Here is a 23,759-nt window from a genome sequence, read left to right as displayed (position 1 = left end):
CCCCCGTGAGCCCCCGCAACCCGTGAGCCCCCGCAGCGCCCCCGTGAGCCCCCGCAGCAACCCCCGTGAGCCCCCACAGCACTCCCCGTGAGCCCCTGCAGCAGCCTCCCGTGAGCCCCTGCAGCAGCCTCCCATGAGCCCCCAGAGCCCCCAGTGCCCACCTGCTTCTCCACTTTGCCCAGTCGCCCCATCATGCTGGGGTCCTCGGGCAGCTCTGCCTCGGCTGGACCCTTGGTGCGGTCCTTGTCAGTGATGGCTGGGCCCCGGCCCACGATCTGGTCCACTCTGCCGGGAAGAGAACCCCCCCAGCATAAGTTGGTGCCGGAGAGGCCGGGCCAAGCCACAGCCCCCAGGCCCGGGCTTCCTAGAGCTCAGGGCACCGGACACCGTGTCTCGTTCTCAGCACCCAGTTCCCACCCCCTCGGGGCTCAACCCCTCGCTCCATCCCAGAGCACTTGGGCACATTAGCGAGGAGTAAAGTGAAGGGGTCTACTGGGCCAGTCGCCCCTCCCCCTCCCACCAGCTCTCCCCCTCCCACCGCCCCTCTCAAGCCGGGGCTCCCAGACCCTCGGCAAACCTGGACGAGCCTGAGTCCTCATCCACACCGGCTCCTCCTGCCGTCGGCCGTCACCGAGCCCGCACCCAGCCAGGCAAACCAAGGCCCGGAGGGTGGAGGGGCTGGGACACACCAAGACCCTCCCCTGCTCTGGAAGGCGCTCCTGGCCCAGCCCCCAGCCCCCCACACCCGCAGCTTTACTCCTACATAATGTGCCACAGAGAGGAGTCCTTCAGGCCGGAGTCTGGGGGGGCAGAGTTAACGTCTGAAGCGGAAACAAAGGTGGCAAAAGGCGTGAGAGCTCAGCTCCATGCAGGACAGGGAGGGCGGCACAGCGCAGCGAGGGACCGCCACACGCACAGAGGTGGAGACAGAGCCGCTGCCCACCAGTCTGCCTGCATGCTCACGTGTGCACGCCTGTGTGCACCATCAGTGCATCCGTGTGCATGCATGAGTGCATGTGTATTGTGCCTTGTGTGCACGTGCACGAGTGTGCCCTGTGTGCGAGTGTGCACGTATGCACAGGTGTGCTTGGGTATCCTGTCAGAATGCAGCTGAGCTGGTTGCAAATGATACCACTGGGTCACGGCTGCCAGGAAGGGAAGGTGGCTTCTTCTCCCTGGGGACAGGGCTTATTTGACCAGCAAGGTATCAGGACCCCAGGTAGGTCACACTGGCTGGGAGGTGTCACATCACAGGGCTCCCCTGTGGACCCTGAGAGGGGCTGCAGGGCTCCGACACAGGAGGAGCCACCCAGAACCTGTCGTGAGGCCAGTGGGGCTCTGGCCAGGCTGTGGCTGGGGTAGACTTGGGGCACCGCCAGGCACACAGCCCTGAGCTGCCCTAGGCCAACAGACAGATGGCGGGAAAGGGCCTGCACCTGGGCGGGCCTCGCCTGCTCATCTTTTCTTGGGAAGGGACGCAGAGGGGCAGGGCCAGGCCAAGACCACAGGACACCGTGCCCACCTGGCTGATCCCACTTCCCTGGCTCAAGGACACTGCTCGCCCCCTCCCCTTTTGGACGGGGTTTGGGACGCCATCTCCCCTGCTTGGGCAGCCCCTGGTGTCCCTGATGGGGGAGGGGCAGCAAGGCCCCAGCCCCAGGAGCCCCAGCCTCCCTCCTGTCTGCCCCGGTGGGGTGGGCGGGGGGGACTCAGACGCTTCTCCGTGTTGCAGGAGCAGAAGCGGGCCGGTTTCAGCAGCCATGACGCAGCCCGCATGCTCCTGGGCTCATGCGTGGACTCATGCATGCAGGGTTGGGGACCCTGGCTCCAAGCAGACCACGGAAATGGGTTTGGGGGGACTCTGGCCTTTCTGAGGGTCTGCACGATCCAGGCACGGTGTTCACCGCCTCCGTCCATGCCACGTGACGCGGCCCGCCTGCTCGCAGACAGGGACCAGGGCCAGGGCCAGCCAGGGGCTGGGGGCCGGGAGGGCCTCCAAGGAGCCTGTACCGTCTCCTCCCCAGGCCCCAGGTAGGGAGCCAGGCTTAACCTCACATGCTTGAACCCCTTGGGCTGGGGGAGCCCCACTGTCCTCCGGCCCCTTCGCTCAGTGAATGTGTGTGTTCCCAGATGCAGCAGCTGGGGGATCTGTGAGAAGGGAGGGGGCCGAACGGCTGGGTTTCCACAGCTCACAGTTGACCGCCCCCGGGGTAGGAGGGTCTGCCTCTGGGGCACAGCATCCCTTGGGGCTCAGACAGGGGACAGAAAACACTGCTCAAGGCTTCCCGGGAGAGAAGGCTGCCTGGGAGGGAAGCAGGAACCGATCCTGCCTGCTCCCAGGCTGCCCCCTCCTGGGGAGAGGCCAAAGGTCATGGGACCATGCTGCCCCTCACCCAGCCCACCTCAACCTGGGCACAGAAGAGGACCATTAGTCCCCCCTTCAGACACTGTCCTTGCCCCATGCTCTCTCCCCCTCAGCCCTGCCCTGGGCTCTCTCTCTCCCCCTCAGCCCTGCCCTGGACTCTCTCTCCCCCTCAGCCCTGCCCTGGGCTCTCTCTCTCCACCTCAGCCCTGCCCCGGGCTCTCTCTCTCCCTCTGCCCTGCCCCGGGCTCTCTCTCCCTCGGCCCTGCCCCGGGCTCTCTCTCCCTCGGCCCTGCCCCGGGCTCTCTCTCCCTCGGCCCTGCCCCAGGCTCTCTCTCTCCCTCGGCCCTGCTCCGGGCTCTCTCTCTCCCTCGGCCCTGCCCCGGGCTCTCTCTCCTTCGGCCCTGCCCCGGGCTCTCTCTCCCTTGGCCCTGCCCCGGGTTCTCTCTCTCCCTCGGCCCTGCCCCGGGCTCTCTCTCCTTCGGCCCTGCCCCGGGCTCTCTCTCCCTTGGCCCTGCCCCGGGTTCTCTCTCTCCCTCGGCCCTGCCCCGGGCTCTCTCTCCTTCGGCCCTGCCCCGGGCTCTCTCTCCCTTGGCCCTGCCCCGGGTTCTCTCTCTCCCTCGGCCCTGCCCCGGGCTCTCTCTCCTTCGGCCCTGCCCCGGGCTCTCTCTCTCCCTCGGCCCTGCCCTGGGCTCTCTCTCTCCCTCGGCCCTGCCCAGAGCTCTCTCTCCCTCGGCCCTGCCCTGGGCTCGCTCTCCCTTAGTGGGTGACTTGCTAGAGGAGGCGGAGGTCGTAGCCATCACTGAGCAGTCCCAGGGAAACCGTAAGGCTTGTAAAGATCCAAATCCCGACTAGGAGCTTGCCCTTGCTGACTCACCCCCTAGCTGTGCCCGACCCCCCTGTCATCAGCTGGGGGTCCCAGCTCCTTGTTTATCGACAGTAGTAAGATGACAGCTATGAACCCCCAAGCTCATGGAGTGCAGCTCTGTGCTGCTTGGGGCCATGCCCTCCACAGATGCCGCGGTCACCTATCACGGTGGCTGCATCCACGTCACACACGGGAGGAGAGAAGCACAGGGGCCACGTGTGCGGACCTTAGCGGGGGCAGCTGCAGAGGTGAGTCTGTGGGGGCTGGGCTGGGAAGGTCACCCTCTTGCATGTCTGACCCTGGAGAGGCTGTCCTCACCTCCATGGGTAAGCCACCAGCCCCAGGTGGATGTCACCCAGAAGTTCATGGAGAGGAGCCTGGCTCCCTGGAGGACCCTCCCAAGAGCAGCTGCTAGACAGCTCAGCTCTCCGGCACCCTGACAGCCCCGCTGACTGCGGAGGTGGCCCTTCCCCTAACAGTGCCTTGTGGGGAGGAGAAATTCCCAAGTGCTGCCATCCCAGGGGCGGGTGAGCGAGGTGCCGCGTCATGTGGCCTGGAGTGGAAGGGGCTGATCCACAGAGACAGTCCAGGGTGCTGGGTCCTAACCTAGGAGAGTACTGGGGTGACTCTCTCGGAGGGCCTGTGGGTCCTTTGGTGGGGTACTTCTTGTGCCGGGGAGTTGAAGGGGGTGGGGGACCCACAATCATATCTATCCTGGCAGAGTGAACAAGAAAAAAGACACCAGCAAAATGCATCGTGAAGCAACGTGAAGGAGAGGTGACCAGAAACTGGCAGAAAGAGAAGGGACAACTCAGCTGAAAACCACGGGTGATATTTCTTACAAGTATATTCTGCTCGAAACAGAAAGCAGTTGGCGCCACACTTGCTCGACCTCGGATTTGCCAAATCTTTCCGGTGTTCAAGCAAAGTGCTCGGCTCGGGGAGCCGGGGGGCCGGCAGCCGTACGCCCTTGCTGCTGAGCCTCCCAGGTCTCTGCCGAGCTGCCAGCATGCAGAGCTGGAAATTTGCAGCTGGGCAGCAAATACCAGAGGTGTGGACCCCAGACAACATGTAAGTCGTTGTCAGCAGAGAACAGACACATCCCGCTCCTAGGTGGTTTGTTTAGTCTGTCTTTCCAGACAGAGTGAAGGAGAAAGGAGAACTTAGGACAGAAGAGCCTGGGGGATGAAAAGCTGCAGTGAGAAAGATGTGGAAACACGTACCACAGAGGAGACACCAGAATAGTTTCTCTCTCTCTCACACACCAACACACACACGTATACACACACACTTCCTCACATGCACCCATGCACTCCATCACACGTGCTCACACACTCATACTCCCTCACACACACTCCCTCACACACCCACACTCCCTCACACTCACTCCCTCACCCACACTCCCTCACACTCACACCCCCTCACACACTCATACTCACACACACATACACACACTTCCTCACATGCACCCATGCACACATGCTCACACTCACTCCCTCGCACACCCACACTCCCTCACACACTCCCTCGCACATCCATACTCACACACATGTATACACACACTTCCTCACATGCACACATGCACTCCATCACACATGCTCACACACTCATACACACAGTCCCTCACACACCCATACTCTCACACACTCACACTATCTCACACACTCCTTCACACATGTGCACACATACTCCCTCACACACCCACCACACTCCCTCACAAACTCCCTCACACACACACTCCCTCACAAGTGTGCACACATACACTGTCACATATGCTCACACACACACACACTCCCTCACACAAGTACACACATACTCCCTCACACACTCACATTCCCTCACACACACACACTCCCTCACACATGCACACACACACGCCCTCACACATGCACACACAAGGGTGGTACCACATGTGTGTTCATACGCACAGAACAGCACTCAAGTCTAGCCAATGCTTGTGGAGGACACTGAGCAAGGAACCACCCCAGTCTGCACCTGGAGCAGAGGAAGGGGCACTTCTTGGGCTCCCTGCCCAATGGGAATCGCTTGAGGTCTAGAGTGGCTCCTCCCCAGCATCAGAGGAGCAGAAGAGGGTAGGTGCTCTGAGGGTGCACACCAACTCCCCAGAATAAGGCCTTCACTCCTTCCAGAGGCCCCTCTGTCCAGACTCTCGCCCTGTAACCAGGGCCTGGGCTTCCAGGGCTGGGAACCTACTGCAGCCGCTGTTGAGGGGGCCCAGTGGTGGGAAGGCTGGTAGAAGTGTATGACCCACGACAACAGCTGTTTGATCTCCTCACTGCCCACTGCCGTCGAGTCGATTCCGACTCACAGCGACCCTGTAGGACAGAATAGAACTGCCTCATGGGGTTTCCAAGGCTGTAAATCTTTATGAAAGCAGACTGCCACATCTTTCTCCGGCGGAGCGGCTGGTGGGTTCAAACCACCGACCTTTTGGTTAACAGCCGAGCGCGTTAAGCACTGCTCCTCACAGATTCCATAAACACACACATCTGCAGTCATGTGTGTGTGTACATTTGTATGTGGTTGAGCGTGCACACCTGTGCACGAGTGTGCACGAGTGTGTGTTTTGTGCATACCGTACGTGGGCATGAGGATAAGAACATGATCATGTATGTGCCAGTGTACGGACACGTGTGGGTGCACAACCAAGGTCCATTTGGACACCTATGTGCAAATGTGCATACAGGTGTGCATATGTACCTCCACACCTGTACGTTTGTGCTTGTGTGTGTCCTGAGAAATGCCACGTGTTCACGAAAGTGCATGGGCCCTCACTTGTGTGTACAACTGTGTATGTAACCTGACTGCTGAAATGTGCGAGCCGCTCTCACACGTGGGGCTGTACACAGAGCAGCTACAGGGTGCCTGGTGACAGCCACGCCTCAGAATGCTTCCCACCCCAGCTTCCTGCTCAGTAAACTGGGAAGGATGGACACCTCTCTACTCTGGAAGAAGAGGGGCCATGCAGTGTGACTGCTGCCTGAGGGACCACAGAAATCCTGAGGCTTCATCTCTCAGAAGAGCTGCCCCAGTCACCACACACACACACACACACACACACACACACACAGAGCACATGGGCAAGATGTATAAGGCACAATATACACACAGATACATAAATGTGTGCACACATATGTGCGGGCACACATTCTCACTGATGTGCACACACACATGAACACATACAGGGACACACACACTTGCGCACATACACATTCACAGTGAACATCAGTGCACACTCTCGCACATGCCTACACACGTGTGAATGCACACAAGTCAACAAACGCACATAAGTGCACTCTCACATGTATGTATGCACACGTGTACACAAGCACACATACGCATGTATACACATATACACACGGGCACACACAGAGCTGTGTATACACACGCACACATTCACGCTCACATTTGTGTGCACGCACGTACATGCATGCACCCATGAACACACATGTAGCTGCCAGTTCACACATACACATGCGTGCACACATTGGCATGCACACACTACATACATGCAACCACACACTCACACAAGCCGGCGCCCAGGCCAACTCTCACACAATCTGCTCACACACATGCAGATACACACACTTGCGTCTACACATAAACACGCATGCATACAGAGCTGCACACACACAGCATGTGCGAGCATGCAAACATGCACACTGTACACTCACACACACACACGTGCACACACACAGATGTGCATACACATTCACGTGCACACATGCAAATTCAAGTGCACACACACACATATATGTGCACACACACATAATATGGAGAGCAGAGAAGGCAGAGACATTAACACCAAATCCATCTACATGAGACAGAGCAGAAAGCTGACACGTGGCCGGTGGGGGACACTGAGAGAGCAGGCGAGGGGCGGAGAACTGTGGGCAGCAGAGCAGGGCTCCTGCCGTGCCCCAGCCAGCCCAGCCCTGTGCCCTCCCTGCACCCCTGGCGGCTGCTGACCCAAGAGAACCCTTGGTCTCGCCTGGTTTCGGCTAGAATGACCCAGGTTGCAACTGCAGGGCCAGGCGGGGGCTCTTGCCTGGATTGCAGGTTTTTGATGCGGGACAGCATGTCCAGGTGGCCGGCCGAGTACTGCTCGATGACATCCATCACATCATAGGGCCGCAAGCTCTCCTTGAACTTCCGCTTGGACACCAGGAATCTCATGACACTAAGGGAGGGCGGGGTGGGGGCGGGCTGAGCCTGCAGGGGTCACGCAAGCCACGTCCTGCAGGCTGGCCTGCCCACCCTGTCCAAGGCCTGGTTCCTTGACCTCGGTCTTCCCTACAGGTCTCCCTGTGGCCACAGGCACAGGCCGGGAAGGTCAGCAGCCTCACCCGACACCTGCAGTCAAGCTGGGGGACCCTTGTTGGCCCAGGACCCAGCTAAGCCCCCAACCCCAGCTCATGGGGCCACACGGCACCCTGATGCCCTCCCTCATAGGGGCCGTGGGGGGTGTTGTCAAGGCCTCCCCTGGAGCATGCAGCCCCTAACCAACACCCGCAGGTCCCAGCAGACACCAAGGTGTCCAGGCGGGGTGGCTGGGCTCACTGGGATCTGTCTCCTTTTGCTCTTAGAGGCTCTGACTCTGTGCTCTGAGACCCCGTGGCAGGCAGGCTGAGGGGGCCCCTCACAGCCCCTCCCAGGTCCCCTCACAGCCCTCCCCAGGTCCCCTCACAGCCCCTCTGGACACTCTCGTGGCTCCCCTAGACCACCTTGTGGCTCCCCCAGGCCCCCTCATGACCACAGGCCCCCATGTGGTCCCTCCCTAGGCCCCCTCACGGCTCCCCTGGGTCCCCTCTTGGTCCCCCCAGGGCACTTCATGGCCCTCCCCAGCCCCCTCTCAGTGCCCCCCAGCCCCCACGGCCCCCTTGCAGCCTCCCAGCCCCCGTGACCCCTTGCAGCCCCCTTGCGGCCCCCTCCCCCAGCCGCCATGGCCCCTGCAGCCCCCTCGGCCCCCCAGGCTTGGCGGCAAGCACACTCACCACACGGCTCTGATGCTGACTTTGAGCCCAGGGGTCAGGTCCTCCGTGACAAATTCGCAATTGCAGCTCTTGTTGTCCTCCACGGGGTCCTCCCCGGGGAGACTTGCTTCTGGGTGGAAGGACAAGCGGTGTGTTAGGGGAGGGGTTACCCGGGGTCAGAGGGGCTGCAGGGCGGGGAGGGGCCTGGAGGCAGTGGCATTCAGAGACCCTCCCCTCTTCCTTCCCCATCCTGCCTTCTGCAGCTGCTCCTCTCTGCCAGGACTGACTGCAGCAGACGGTGGCCCACAGCTCGTGCTGGGGCTTAAGGGACACCCCACCCCAAGAGCTGACGGTACAGGCTGTGATGGCCGCAGGGCAGGAGTCCAGAGGGCCAGCTGCCCACTCGAGGCCACGGTGGGGCCGCCCTCACCAGCAGAGGGCGTTCTGCACAGGGGCCGACCCACCTTCCGAGTTTTGCCGCGATGCTGCACCCTTGATGCGGAATGCCTGCCGTGCCCGGCTGCGGTCACCGAAGCTCCAGCTCTTGGGCACCTTGCCAGGGCTGTCCTCGAGGCTCTGGTCAGCGCTGGGGGACCGCCGCACCGTCTGGGCCTGAGGGGACCCCTTCCCCTTGGTGGCCACGCCTCGGGGACTGGAGAAGACACGGTCCTTCAGACTGACCTTCTGGCTGCTCCAGGAGACCAACGACAGCAGACAGACAGATGGACACAGAGAGAGAGAGCAAGAGAAGTCACTGGAAGACCAGGCAGGGCGAGCTCAGACAGAAGGGGTGGGGGGCGGAGGGGTCACCCTCCCGGCGGCAGCGCAGACCATGGCCAGGGCCGGGGAGGCAGCATCATGAACTCTTAAATCACTTCTGGAGACCCTGAAATCAGAAGCCTCTCCACATGGTCCTGCCTCACCGCTTCCCCTCTCCTCCAAGGGACGCCCCCAGGTAAGATGAGCCCCCACACCCTGGGCTGCGGGGGTCTTCTTCCATACAAGGTGCGTGACCTCCCCCACCTCCCCCTTGCGCCCCTCGCCCTGGGGTCAGGTGTGGCGGCCTCGGCAGGGACCCCAGCTGACCCTGCCCTGGCCCACGCCTGCAGAGCCCTCCAGCCACCACTGTCTGGGTGGAAGAGGTGGCACAAGTGAAGAGCCTTGCCTGCAGGTTTTCTGCTAAGGTCCTGCCCCAATCAGGGCACAGCCCTGCCCCAACCTTGGGGTCCCCCCGGCTGAGCAGCCCCCTGCCAGCCAGGACACATCCACGACTGCAGATGACCACGTTAATTCCTTGAACTGCAGCTTCCTGCTTCAGGAGGACAATGGGTACGCACGCGGCGTCCTCCATTGACTGTGGACAAGGCCATGGCCAGTCTCGCTGTCCGGACGGTGGAGGCAGCCACGTGGTGTGACGCAGAAAAGCAGCCGTCTGCCCCAGAACATCGTTCCCGTATTCTCAGTGGCTCTTGGCCCCAGCCCCCTGGTAATCACGGCGTCGGCCTCACTTCCGCAGGCTCCGATGCCCTCCGCAGCAGCCAGGGGAGGGGTGGGCTGGGACCTGGGTGTCCAGCCCTCAGAAGCAGGCGCGCAGGTCGGGGTGTGCAGGCAGACGTGGCCCAGCCTCTGCCCTTGGTCTGGGAAGCACCAGTCTCCAGGAGTTGGGCAGCCACCCGCTTCCTCTCCACTGGGCGGTTTTCCATCCTCTGCCCGGGAGGAGAGAGACGTGTTCGCAAACCAACAACTCACTCATGGCCGCTGCGCTAAGGAGCCCACGGAGCCTTCTGGCACGGCCTGGCTCACTTACTGCCCCGGCGGGCCCATGAGGCTGGCCTTTCAGGGTAAGACTCCTTGGGTCCCTGTCCAAGGCCCGGCTCCCACCTCAAAGGTGGGCCCCTTCGCTCACCAAGTCCCTCAGACCCACTGGCCCACTCCGAGAGAAGAGGCACTGGGGCCGTGGTGCCATCAGCCCCAACAAGGCAAAACAGCTGCTCCTCCCGCAGCCCACCCTTGGGAAGCGGGTGCTGCTGACACCCTGGGCCGTCTCTCAGGTCCTTGGGAGAAGGGGGAGAGGGAGAAAGACGCCCCTGGGCCAGCAGACAACCCCAGCGTGCCACTCAGGGAGCCAGAGCGGCGGCAATGGTGCAGGCTTCCCTGGTGCCTATGAGGTGTCCTGGGTCCCTAGGCTGTTTCCACTGCGCCCGACGCTTGACCAAGACGGGAAGGTGTTGGCCGTGGTGCCTGGAGCCAGGAGCTCCGGACGACTTTCTCAATTCTGCCCCAACAAGACCACAAGCCAGGACCCTGGCTGAGGGAGGAGGCATCGAGAAGCCAAGTCCAAGGTCTAAACCGCTCCCAGCCCGCAACATCAGACCCCTTTAATCAGCTGGCTGGGGGCGATGTGAGCAGTGAGGTCACGTGGACCCCTGTCCAGGCTCAGCAGGACTCTGACCTCCGGAACGGTTCTCCATGGGAGAGCCGGTGCCTCCCGGAGGCAGGACCGAGGCCTCCTCCCGGCCTCGCACGCAGGCATCACTTTTGGAGGCGACCGCAACTCTCGCGTCCTTCACTCGCTCCACAAGCCACACAGGATGGAGGGAGACGACAGTCAGTCACAGCCGTGACGCAGCCACGACGACCGAGGAGCGGATTGCCCCAAGTCCAGGTCTGGCATCTCTGTGGGCTTCTGGGTGGAGCCCGGTGCTGACAGCCTGCACCAGGACACGCACCCACTCTGCGGTCCAAGGCCAGGAATGAGGTCCAAGTCCTGCTTCGGATGGGAGGCTGGGGCAGGGGCGATGGCCAGGCACAGACAGTCGGCGAGAACAGGACTGGCCATAGGGCGGAGCTGCACACGTGGAGGACGCAGTTCCAGAGCCCAAGGAGCCAGAGTCCAGCGGACCTGACCAGGAGAGGAGGGGTCCCCTCCAGCAGCAACTCAACCCTCAGCCCACCGGCCTCAGCCACGGCGCCGCACTGTCTGGCCTGTGAGGGACTCCTCCCAAAGAAGGGAACAGAGCGGGTGGGCGGGATGGGGGGCGGCAGGTGAGTGGCTCCCAGACGGGCCCTCCCCCCCGGGCCTCCACAATTAACACGGACTGCATCCCCTGGCCCAGCGCTCACACGGCTCTCAGCCCCACTTGGCCCCCACCCGGCCACCCAGACCTGCCTGCTCCCCAGGCGCTCACGTGGCCCGACGGGGCTTCCTGCCCGCCTGAGGCCGGAACTCCCATAAAAGGAAGGTGGATGGTGTCTATGGGCACAGGAGGGCAAGCTGGGGGAGCAAGCCAAGCTCCCTCCCCTGCCTGTGCCCCCAAGATGGAACTCAGAATGTCCAGGGACCAGCAGGAAGGACAGACGCGGCCACAGAGGAGGTGTTGGTGGAAGCTGGCCTGGCCATCAGCACAGCCAGCTCACTCAGTGGCACAGGGGCTGGCATCCGGGAAATCGTGGTCCAGCCCACATCACACTGGATGCCCGGAGGGAGCCAGGAGAGGGAAGTGGCCGTTCGGGACAAGGGCTGCACGTGGTGGGGCTCCCTCTTGACCCTGTGGTCTCCACACAGCCTGGCCGCAGCCCCTGCCCAAGAGCCCACCTGTGGTTGGCAGCACTGGGATGCAGAAGCTCAGGGCAAGCAGGACAGGTCTGCCAGGGCCCAAGCTGGCTGCACCCCGAGCACCCCAGCCCCATCTCCCGCCTCTGGGGCTGCCACAGCCCCCCACAAGCACCAACCTCCAACCTCCAAGACCAACAGGCAGTGAGTGGAGTGAGCCTCGTGGGAGGCGTGGGGGGTGGGTGGCCCTGAGCTGCCCCCTGGGTAAAGACAGTTCCAGAACATGCACAGATGCCGATGCACCAGCATGCGGGGGCCTGGCCCCAATGCCCGGCCCCTGGCTGTCAGGGCTGGCACTCAGTGACCACATGCACACGGCGGGGGGGTGGGGGGACAGCCTGCGGGGAAGGGGCAGCTCCTGAACATTCTGGGTCCACGGGCAAGAAGGGGGAGGGCAGGAGAGACCGGGGGGACCCCGAGCAAGCAGGACAGACGTGTCCACACAACAGGAGCAGACAGTGGACAGAGGAGACATGGAAGGCCGATCAAGGTGGGTGGAGGTGGGCGTCCACGGTGCGGAGGGTGGGAGTGTGGCAGCTTCCCCCCACCTGTGTTCAGTCCTCACGGGGCCCTGTGTGTGGAAGGGGGTGGCCTCTGACTCTCTGAATATCAGAATGCAGGCTCCCTGGGGCCAGGCTCTGGGACAATTTAGAGCCATCGGTGAATAGTAGAGGTGCTAGACTGGCAGGCTCACAGGCCAGCCCCGCAGCCATCGGGGACACCAGGAGGCACCTGCACCCTTGTGGGTGTGCAGACCCCAGTGGGCCCCTGCTTCACGCAGAGGAGAAAGGATGGGGGCGGTGGCCCCTTCACCTGGCTCCACCTGGGTCAGGATGCCGTTTTTTTATCAGGGCACCCCGAGCTCTCCGCCCCGCCCCCACTGAGGGGCCAATCGGGCCGGGCGGGGCGGGCGGGGCAGAGGCGGTGCAGCCCCCCCATCTAGGACCTCTAGTAAGCAGAGTGGGCGGGAGGGGCAGAGAGCCGTGCAGCAGAGCCATCCGTGCGGGGTCTGCGGTACCTAGAGTGTCCAGGGCAGCATCCACACAGGGACTCTCTGCTCAGTCTGCCTCTAGTGGAAACGAGGAGAGTGCAGTTAGTGTGCGGCCTGCAGCCGGAACGGGGCGGCGTGGGGGAAACCGAGGCACCACTCGGCGCCCTGGCCCTGCCCGCCTGCAGCCCCGGGCTGGGGAAGCATCGTGAGAACGGCTTTATGGGAAGTCTTGCACCAGCCTGGAAAAGAAAAGAGGCCTCCATTTTTGGAGAGAAAAAGAAAATCCTGTTTTTCCTCCAAAAATACCTTTTCCGTCCAAAGCCAGAGCTGGGGTTCATGTCTTTTCAAAGATGTATTATTTTTTGCTCCGATCATGCCAACAAACAAATAATACATACGCTAAGAGTTCGCAGGACGCCTTACGGATGGCATGGCCCCTGACAGGGTCTGGTCTGCAGTGGACACATTTGGGGGGATGTGCGGTTTGGTTCACAAAGCAATCATGAGGCTTCACCACACCCAGCTGGCTCCACAGTCAAAATGGGTCCTCAGTTTACCCAGAAGGCAGCATCTGCTGCTGTTCAGAGCGAAGCTAAGGAGAAGGAGTCTGGGCCCCGGGGCACCTAGACTGCAAAGGCCTTTACCAAAGCCAGTCTCTCCTTTGGGGGTTCATCTCGAGTCTCAGAGGACCTTCCTGTAGTGCTTGCAAGAAGCCCTCAGCCAGGCAGAGGCCAACCTGCCTGGGGAGATTCTGGAGAAAAAGTGCCAACAGCCTTTAACGCGTTCCCAAGACCGCCGCCCTTCCCCCCACCCCACACAAAGGTTCTTGAACTGTCCCTCTGGATTAGAGCACTCTGAAGCAAAAAAGAAAAGCAATAAACAACCATGAAAGGTTTTCATTTTCCTTGGTGCCCCTCTCTGCACTTTGTGGCTGTTCCCACTGAGACAACCATTCTCAAACTGTGTCCGACGAACCCAGACAGCACATCGGCCTCTGCTCAGGGGAGAAACAGGCTCGCAGGACGGAAGTGCTCAGCGCGGCGATTTCTCCCACCCTCTGTTCAAACACGGAGGGTACCTGTCACACATAGTCCACTGAGAATCTCTGTTTGGACCAACCCCAGATCACCTTTGCTGCCTCATAAATCCCAACACAATCGAGTTGCCCAAGACGCGCTTCCCTGGCCCTGCAGTGATGGTGGAATGTTCTAGACTTGTGCTGTGTGATGCGGTGACCACAGGCACACGTGGCCACTGGGCACCTGAATGTGGCTGGTGGGACAGAGGATTGATTTCTAACTTCATGTTATTTTAACGAGCTCTCAGCTAAGCAGCCACAGTGGCTGGTGGCTCCTGACCAGACAGACAGTTCTAGAGGCGGACCACACTGGGAGGGGAAGTGCCCTGGCAGCAACCGCCCCCGAACGCAACCCCACTGCTGAGGCGCTGAGGACCCCCACTCAGGTCCTGTGACGCTGCCCAGTCTCACAAGCTAGAAGCTGGCGGGAGAGAGGTGTCACTGCGTGAGAACTGCCCGGCAGCCTGCAGGCCCTCGTGAGGCACTTGAACTCCCCCCCGGGGGCTGGGCTCACATGGGGCACAAGTGCCCAGACATTGCCCAGGACCACACAGGACAGAGGCGAACGGAAACGCAGGTGGGGGGGGGGGGAAGGGAGAGTCGGGGGAAGGGGCCCTCCAGACACAGGAGGCAGGTGGGGATGGGCTGGGACAAAACAAAGCACAGGTCGGATAGATGGTTGACAAGAACCCTCCCACCTGGAGTGGCCGGTCAGTGCGGCCCCAGAGCTCTGCTCTCCACTGCCCGGTGCCCACTCAGGCCTGGGCAGCCCATGCCAACTGCAGGGCCACATTGGGGTCCAAGGAACACAGGTGGCTCCCATATGCCCATGTGTCCCCGTGCAGGGTGGGCTCCGGACCCAAGGGGCAGGCAGAGGCTGTCCATGGTTTGACTGCACAGACGGGGTGCCTAAGGGGTCACCTGCCTCTCAGATCTTTCAGAACCAGGGCAGGCACAGCCTCTGCGGTAAGAAGCGCTGGGTGGATTCCCAGCACCCTGTGTGTGCCCAGGGCCTGGGTGGGGATCTTCATCCTCAGAGACCCCTCCTCACTCCCACTGCATCTTGGGTGCCACCCAGTCCCCTCATATCTGAAGGAGCCTCCCCAACACCCGAGGACCCCCGGTCAGGCACTGGCCCCTGGGACACCACACGGACACACACCGGGAAGAGATGGAGGATCAGTGTGGGTATTGGGGGGGCAGGGCACGGAACATTCCACAGAGAACGGTGGAGAGGGGGCTGGGCACAGAACATTCCACAGAGAACCCTGGAGGGGGGCAGGGCATGGAACATTCCACAGAGAACCCTGGAGGGGGGCAGGGCATGGAACATTCCACAGAGAATCCTGGAGGGGGGCAGGGCATAGAACATTCCACAGAGAACCCTGGAGGGGGGCAGGGCATGGAACATTCCACAGAGAATCCTGGAGGGGGATAGGGCATGGAACACTACACAGAGAACCTCAGAGGAGGACAGGACACGGAACATTCCACAGAGAACCCTGGAGGGAACAGGGCACGGAACATTCCACAGAGAACCCTGGGGTGGGGGCAGGGCATGGAACATTCCATAGAGAACTGTGGAGAGGGAACAGGGCATGGAACATTCCACAGAGAACCCTGGGGTGGGGGCAGGGCATGGAACATTCCATAGAGAACTGTGGAGAGGGAACAGGGCATGGAACATTCCACAGAGAACTCTGGGGTGGGGATAGGGCACGGAACATTCCACAGAGAACCCCAGAGGGGACAGAGCACGGAACATTCCACAGAGAACTGTGGAGAGGGAACAGGGCATGGAACATTCCACAGAACCCTGGATGGGACAGGGCATGGAACATTCCATAGAGAACCCTGGAGGGGGACAGGGCACGGAAAATTCCATAAAGAACTGTGGCGAGGGGACAGGGCACGGAACATTCCACAGAGAACCCCTGAGGGGGAGGGGGAGGGCATGGAACATTCCACAGAGAACCCTGGAGGGGGACAGGGCACGGAACATTCCACAGAGAACCCGGAGGGGGACAGGGCACGGAACATTCCACAGAGAACCCCGGAGGGGGACAGGGCACGGAACATTCCACAGAGAACCCCGGAGGGCCCACCTGTGTCCTCACCTGGAGTCCTGCTTTCAGGCCACCACCTCATCCCCACAGACAGAGCAGGCGTGACAGGGGCCCCCGGGCAGGGCAGGGACAGTGAGTAAGAGTGCTTAGGAGTGGGAGGCAAGAGTTTCCGGATTGGGGAGAGGAGAGGGCGGGAGAAGGGGAGGGAGAGGGAGAGAGAGAGAGAGAGAGAGAGGCTGAGACGAAATTGTTGGGAGGGGGATAAAGCCATGGCAACAAGCACAGGAGCTGAGTCAGGTGGAGGAGTCGGGGGCACTGGGCCACCTTCCCCTGGCAAGAGATCTGGATGGGGCGGGGGAAAGCCTGAGATGGCCCGGGAGGGGCCTCCGTCCACCACTCAGGAACAGGCCAGAGGCCCTGCCGGCCCCAGAGGCAGCCTGTCCACCCTCCTCTCTAGCAGACTCCGCGGAGAATGTCAGGCCGTGCTGGTTGATGGTGACCATGAAATGGTGACAATGTGTCTCCTGGGCACTCTACCCGCCAGGTGGGGCAGCACACACACGCCCTCCACCACCACAGCCTCACAGGCCACTCTCCATCTCGAGTGCCAAGGACAGCGAGAGTCCAGCATCAGCAGCTGGCCGCACTGGGGCAGAGCCAATGCTACCTGACTCCACTGCAAGCTTCTGGAACCCTCTGAGGGCTTCCAGTCCTTGGCTGTGCTCTTGGCTGGCTCGGGGCTGAAGTGCTGCCAGTCTTTCTAAGTCAAGTCCCACCGTGCTCCCCCTGTGGGGTTGGGAGATGGAGGAGGGGTGTGTCCCCTTCCAGGGGTGGGGAGGGGTCCTGCCACTCCACATCCTTCCCCTAGCGCCTCAGAAGGGCTGGTCCCTGGCGGGGTGGGGGCAGGTGGCCATCGTCCATTTCCAACCAGGGTCTGGGCCCGGACTTGCTCTGCGGTGTGGGGTGGGGCGCTGGGCCACGTCCGAGCTCAGAGAAGCTCAGGAGCTCAGCAAGGTCAGGCAAAGGTGGCCTGGAGGTCAGACTTGGGATCTGTGAACTGCTCTTGACTATCGTCAATACTAGAACAGTAGACTCTTCCCACCTTCTCGGCCCAGCGGAGGCTTTGCCACGTGGCTGCTTCACCAGGCTTCCCTGTCTCTGCACCTGCCTGACACAGCCAAAGCCAGTCCCCTGGCGGTCACTTCCCTGCCATCCACACGGGGACCAGCAGGGCCCAGAGGGACGAGCAGCACCTGACAGCTCCTGGCCTGCCTCAGTGGGGCAAGCGCCCAAGAGGGTGGGCTTGGAGCATCCATCAAGGGGCTGAAGGTGGGAAAGGGTGTCCAGACTTCCCCGGGAAGACACGGGGACCTCAGCCTGCCTTACGCTTGCTCCGGAGACCTTCAACAACCCACCCCCTCTCTAAACGGGGGCCGTCTCCCATAGACACTCCCAGGACTCCCCTCTGGCACCCAGTCAGGAGGGAGGGTGCCTGCTCCGAGATCTCACCTGGGCCTGTCTCAGCTCCACCAGCCAAGAGCTCAGGCTGAGTGCCTGGAGCTGGCAGTGTCCCCGGGCTGGCCTCTTGGGCGGGTGGGGGAGCCCCCCGAGAAGCTCCCCAGCCCCCTCCAAGCACTACAGGGCAAGCCTGTTCCCAGAGGAGTGAGTGCAGGAAAGGTGGTGTAAGGCCCAGCGTCACTGCCTGTCAGGTTCAGACGAAGTTACAGGCTCAAAGGCGGAAGTGCGTATGGCTGTCCTCAGCCCTCTCTGAACGACACAGGGGCACACACACAGACGCGAGCGTGCACGCAAACACAGCAGGGCACACAGAGAGCAGGACGGGTACCGACCTTGGTGAAGGCTCCGGCTGAGGCTCCTTCCTTTAAACAGAGGAGCAAGAGAGTTAGTCACGGGCCACCGGGTCACGCCCCCCAAGGGGAGCCCAGTGGTCGAGCAGAAGGGGCCTCCCCGAGAAGCCACCAAGGGCCCACCTGACCCGCCCAGCCCCTTCGGGCCTGACCTTGTCTCCACACCCCCACGTGAGGGACTCAGTGTGGCCAGGCAGGCGCAGAGACACCCCCATGCCCCAGGAGCCCTTGCCCTTCTGGGGGACATCCGTGGGGTCAGAGGAGGCAGGCTCTGAGGAAGGGGGAGCTCTGGAGGGAGCCCCAGGGTGGTTTGACCCTGAGGTCATGCCGCCCCCCCCCCTCCAAAGTTGTGAACACTCGTTTTAATCAGAATCACAGCAATATTCATAATGTTTCCACCCGGAAGTATTTTCTGGAAAAAGCTCTAATAGGACAATTTAATTCCACACAGAATGAGCTGCTTGGTTTTTTTTTTTTTTTTTCCGTTTTTAACTTAATGGAATTAGTCTCATCTGCGTAATTTTCCAGTGGAGGCTGGGATCAGCCGACAGTTATACCAGATCCAGGAACGGGTGTAGGTGCCCCCTGAAACCCCACTGAGCCAACGGCCCCAGGCCTCGCTTCCCTGCAAGCCTTCTGTGCCTCGGTCTTATTTGGGGTTGAGTATTTCTGCTGGTAGCACCCGTTATAAATGAGTGGCTTGGTGGCTTGGATCTTTACTCAGCTGACCCATAAGGATACGGCAGGCCAGGCCCTTGGGCCCCTCAGGACCATCGTTCAGGCAGATTCCGGCATTACTCAGTGGATTGTCTGTGCTCCCAAACACTGCATGAGTCGCACCCGGGCACCGTGACGGGGCAGAGCAAAGCAGACACAGTGAGGCAAAATGCTGGGCCTGAAGTCCGCTTGGAGCTAGGGTCCTCAGGACCCACCCCTGGGCCACCTTGGCTCCCCTCAGGAATAATACCCACCCCAAAGAGGCCCCGTCCAGGGACATGTGTGGGGAAGCATAGCCACAGGGGGCACTCCCAGCCCCGACACCCCTCCCCAGCCCCAGCCCGCCTAGAGCAGGGACGTGGAGAAAAGGGACGATGTTCTGCCTGTCCAGCATGTCTCTGCGAGCCCAGGTCTCACAGCCCACCCCCTGCCCTCTGGGGGCTCTTCAGAGCCATCTGGGATAGCCACCCGCATCGGGCGCCGCTGTGAGCACCCTCATCCCTACTTCTCCGGCGGGACAAGCCCCTCTCCTCTGCACACCTGTGGATTTGGGGAAGAGGGAGGACCAGGGGGCTCCCCCAATGCACATCCCCGAAACCACCCTGAGGGAGGATGGAGGGTTGGGACACTTCCTCTGCCCTGGGTATGTCCCCAAGCCTTTTGTGCCTGCACACCCCAGCACACCAGGAGCTCCCTGACTGGTTGGTTGAGACCCCCACCGGGCAGCGGGCCCCTTGGGAAGGCTAAGACCCCCAGCACTCCCCCAAAGCTCCAGACCCAGCTTAGGAGGCCTGGGGGACGTGGAGTGCTCTGACTTCAGCCTGGACCCCCACCCCCGCGAGAGGGCGGGCTCACACAGGGACTGTCTTCTCCTGCTCCCCGTCTGCCCCACCCCAGGTGCCAGAACATTCCGTGGTCAGTGAGCGCAGGAAAAAGCAGCTGTGCAGGTCACACTCGGGCCATGAGTCCCGCTCACCCACGGCCGATGCGGACGGTGCCCGAGTAGGCAATGCTCGATCTACCCAACCAACGGGGTGCTGCGTGGGGCTTGTTCCTCTGTGCTGGGCCTGACCTTGTGTGGGGCCCGGCCCCCTCCCCCTCTATAGGCATATGCCCTGCTTGGGGGCCCTGTCCTGGCCTGACCCCTAACCCTGCCGGGACCAGTCCTCAGCATGGAGAGGCTCCTCCCCCAGCGCCCCTCCTATAGGCTTCTCCCCAGCCCGTCCTGTGTGGGGCCCCTCCCCGCAGCACGATCCCCCAGCGTGGGGCCACCATGCTGACCTGAAGGTGAGACCAGATTTGCTCTTGAGGTTCCGCAGCAGCTCCAGTTGGTTGAGGGGTGGGATCAGCCTGGGGGAGAGGAGAGGAGTCAGGGTCCAGGGAGGCGCCCACCACCCCGTCCACCCCTGCGGAGTGGCTGGATGTGGGGCAGGCACGGAGAGGGGCTTGTGAAGGTGGGGCCACCCGGGGCTCGGGGCCTCCATCCCCCGCGGGGAGCCACCGTCACCCCCTGCGGTGACAACGGGGACGCCGAGGGGAGGGGCACGGCGCCCAGGCCTCTCGCTGGGACCCCAGAGCAGGTGAGGCAGGGCCTCCAGCTCTCACTTCTCCCCTTTTTCCCTAACACCCTTGGGGCGTGCCAGCTGTCAGATAGCACCCCAACATATTTAGGATCCCCAACCCCTCTCCACAGAGCCACTTTGCCCAAGCTGGGAGGGGGCGTCAGGGTCACAGGAAGCGGCTTTGCTGGGCAGAAGCCCACTCGGGTCCTTAGGGTGTGCCCCCGGAGGCTGGGGGAGCCCCTGCCTGTCAGGCCCACGTGCCACAGAACCCCCACAATTCAGCCTGGCTCTGCTCCAAGCCTCCTTCCCAGGTGGGTCACCCTGCACCATATTCAGCCACTCTGCAGTCGGTCGGGGACGCTCCCAGGAGAACCTGCACCTCTAGAGCCTCCCGACACTTGGAAATCTCTGCGCCCCCAGCTTCTCATCTGTCTGCTAGGAGGAAGGCCCCTCCTCTCCACCACCAGCTGCCCCCTTGGACACACATGCTTTCAGGGATCCTCCAGGGCCCTGACTTCTCGGCCTCACACCCACTACCCCCACCGCCCAAACCCTCTGGAAACCACTCCCAGAGGCCCCCACTGGGACCCAGAGCCCCCAGCCCTGCCTCCATCTTGTCCTTCCAGCTGTGAGTGGCTGTGGGGGTGCCTCTGACCCTGGGGTGGAGGGTGCTTCTCCCCGTCCTCCTCTCAGTGACCACACTCCCCAGCTTCCCTCTCCCCCACAGACCTCCGCCCAGCCCTGAGCCCGTCTGGGATCCCTGTCTGCGATCAGGTGACCACGTGGCATGGCCGTCCCCTCCTGGGGGGCCGGAGCCCTCAATGCGGCATGTGCAGACTCGAACCCTCGTCTCCCTCCTGACCCTGAGTCGGGCAGCAGTGCCTCCTTGCTCTGCCCGGGGTCCTCCTGGGAATCCCCCCTCCAGCCTCTCCACTCTGACCCCTCCCCACCTCGTCCTCCTAGATCTGCGGCTCTTTGTGTCACTCCCCTGCTCGAACACTCTTGGCTCCCCACTACCTTCATAATGAAAGATCACCGACTCGACCTGGCCCTGAAGGCCCCAACAAGGGGCCCCAGCTGAGTCTCTGGCTCTGCTCTGAGTCTCCTCTGCTCTCCCCTCTCGCATTCGCAAGGGGTGGAGCTGTCCCCCAGCACCCCTGAGTTCAGCGGCTCTGCCCCTGCTTATGGAGTCCCTCCACTGCAAAACCCTTCCCCACAGCCAGGCCGCCCCACTCCAAGCCCTGTGAGCCCTACACCTGGGACCCCCTGGCAGGCTGTGAGTAGGTGGAGCTGCACTTGGCCCCTTTGTCCCCCTGCAGGTCCGGCAGATGCCCGGAGACAGGCGCTGACTGGGAGGGGGCCTGTACAGCCCCCAAGCACACACTCGCTCTCCCCCAGAGGGTCTGCCCGCCCCATGGGGTGGGTTATGGGTTAGGACGCTGAGCAGGAGGCCCAGGCAGTGGGTCAGTCAGCTCAGGCCAAGGGCAGCAGACCAGCCAGGGTGCGGTCCAGAGCCGCCTCCCCACCCGGGACGGATTACTCCATAAGCAAGTTACGCACGGGCTTAACTGTGTTTACTTACTAATCTGTAGTGCACGATTTCACGTGGGTCTCACCGCATCAAAACCCACGTGAAACTGCACACTAGAAAGCAGTAAATAAACACAATTAAGCCCGTGCGTACCGTGCTTACTGCTTTCCGGCCCTGCTCCCACCCCGTCCACCAGCCCACCAGGATGATGAGTGGGGCAGGGAGCAGGGGTCCAGGGTAGAGACATGGGGGTTGGTGCCTCAGCTGGATAGGACATGCCTGGAACCCCACAAGCAGCACTGAGGACAGACTGGGGGCACAGCCATGCATACACCACCACCACGCACCACAGACCACGCAGCCCTGCCCCAACCCCAGGGGGCGTCAGGTGGAGGAGGAGGTACAGCGTGCTGACGGGGGAGGGGGCAGGAGGGGGTGCAGTCAGAGGGTGCCGAGGGTAAGGTCCTTCCTGGGGAGAGGTCAGCGCTGGCTCGGGGAGCGGGGGCAGCCGGCTTTGAGAGGACAGCGCCAGCCACCAGGCCCCAAGGGGCAGCCTCCCACACGTGGGGGCATCTCACTCCTGGAGGCCTGGTCCCGGAGGTGGGCTCTCACCCCAGGGCGAGGAGGAGACCGCCAGGGCCTGAAGGAGGGCCCCAGCTTCCTGGATGGGCCAGTGCCCCAGGAGCCCAGGAGTCCATCAGCAGGAAGGTCCTGCCCTCGCCAGCACCGTGGCCTCAGCCGAGGCCTCTGAGCACTGCAGCCAGCAGTCCAAGGGTGTCGGGTGGCGGGGGAGTGATGCCACAGGGCACCCAGAGACCCATCCCGTGAGCAGAGACTGGCCCTCACGGCCCCTTCTGGAGGTGCAGGAGTTATGTGCTGCCTACTGCCGTGCCCGAAGGGGATGGGGACGGGGTCCGTGCGGAGGCTCACCCCGGGCTAAAGGCGTCCACTCTGCAGGGCACATCTCGCTGAAGGAGAGACTCCACAGAGGGGACCCTGGCCACTGTAGCAAGCGTGAAGCTTCCTGTAGCATCCCAGCCCCCCCTCATCTGGGGAAATAACCCCCTTCCCGCCTTCAGATGAGAGCCACCTGGTGCGGACTTGTCTCTGCTCCCAGGGCCTCCACATCTCCCTCTTGCTGTGAGGACTGTGGGGGGGCAGAGACCGCACAGAGGGAGAGCCGGTACAGGGACCCAGACACGCACCCCTTCCCTTCCCCCTGCACCTCCGTGGGTCCTGCTGGCAGGAATGGAGGAGTTCACTCTGATCTAGGAAGTCCCTTTGCCCCTGGACGCAGGGCCCCTGAGCTGGGACGGTGGACACCCCACCTCAGCCTCTTCAGCTGCCTTTCTAGGTGGGGCCGAAGGCGTGGGGAGTAGCGGGAGGGGGCCGCAGCTCCAAGACAAGGCAGGGGGGCAAGGGAAGCAGAGCAGGAGCAGAAGACAAACAGAACCATCGGAACCAGCAGTCAGAGGCAGCCCTGGGCGGGGGTCGGTTCAGGGAAGGAGGGTTAGGGGAGAGGAAGAGGGGTTCCAACGTGGGCTCCGGGGGGGGGGTGTCATAAACGGCCTTCTGGCCTGACCTCCCAGCGCCTGTGGACAGCGGGCAGGGGCTCCGCTGGCCGGGCTCTGGGCCGGTACTGGCTCCCGACAAACCCAGACAGAACGAGGGACCACAGCACACGGTCGGTTCACAGCTGACATGCGTTCCTACCTGGAGGCCCCGTACGTTTGGGTTTGCGAGCTTTTCAAGTGTTCACACACACGCACACACACGAAGGGAAAAGAAATTTAAAAAAGAACGGGATCAGAAAAAGAAAATGAAAAAAAAAAAGAGTTGAGGAAAGTGGGGGAAACAACAGAACAAAGAGAATTAGCTGGGCCGCTCCCTGTCCCGCCCCCCAGGCTGTGGGCGAGCTCTGGTGTCCCCGGACCTGCGGCCTCCTGTTCCCACGTCCCCGGAAGATAGGGCAGTGCTCGGAGGACGGGGCAGTGCTCGGAGGACGGGGCAGTGGTCGGAGGACCCGGCAGTGCTCGGAGGACGGGGCAGTGCTCGGAGGACGGGGCAGTGCTCGGAGGACCCGGCAGTGCTCGGAGGACGGGGCAGTGC

The 23,759-nt window shown here is 62.3% G+C and overlaps 1 protein-coding gene across 5 annotated transcripts in view; it reads right to left on the bottom strand.

Moving 5' to 3' along the window:
* Window positions 1-23,759, bottom strand: part of KCNQ2 (potassium voltage-gated channel subfamily Q member 2) — a 60,011-nt gene that overhangs the window by 1,315 nt on the left and 34,937 nt on the right. Inside the window, exons 9-17 of one of the 5 annotated variants that reach the window (XM_004370177.1) lie at window positions 23,364-23,393; window positions 19,839-19,907; window positions 17,819-17,852; window positions 12,983-12,993; window positions 12,856-12,894; window positions 8,689-8,912; window positions 8,246-8,354; window positions 7,300-7,431; window positions 162-285 (exon numbers count right to left, since the gene is read on the bottom strand). In XM_004370177.1, the coding sequence (XP_004370234.1) occupies window positions 162-285; window positions 7,300-7,431; window positions 8,246-8,354; window positions 8,689-8,912; window positions 12,856-12,894; window positions 12,983-12,993; window positions 17,819-17,852; window positions 19,839-19,907; window positions 23,364-23,393 (772 nt within the window). Of the gene's footprint in view, window positions 1-161; window positions 286-7,299; window positions 7,432-8,245; window positions 8,355-8,688; window positions 8,913-12,855; window positions 12,895-12,982; window positions 12,994-16,900; window positions 16,922-17,818; window positions 17,853-19,838; window positions 19,908-23,363; window positions 23,394-23,759 lie in introns of all 5 variants that reach the window. The other 4 variants (XM_004370176.1, XM_012558848.1, XM_004370179.1 and 1 more) reach the window with 4 other exon arrangements.

Source organism: Trichechus manatus, unplaced genomic scaffold (genome assembly GCF_000243295.1).
Source record: "Trichechus manatus latirostris isolate Lorelei unplaced genomic scaffold, TriManLat1.0 scaffold00008, whole genome shotgun sequence".
NCBI classification, from domain to species: Eukaryota; Metazoa; Chordata; class Mammalia; order Sirenia; family Trichechidae; genus Trichechus; species Trichechus manatus.
Note: the sequence above shows the minus strand (reverse complement) of the source record. Positions and strands in the feature narration are given on the sequence as shown.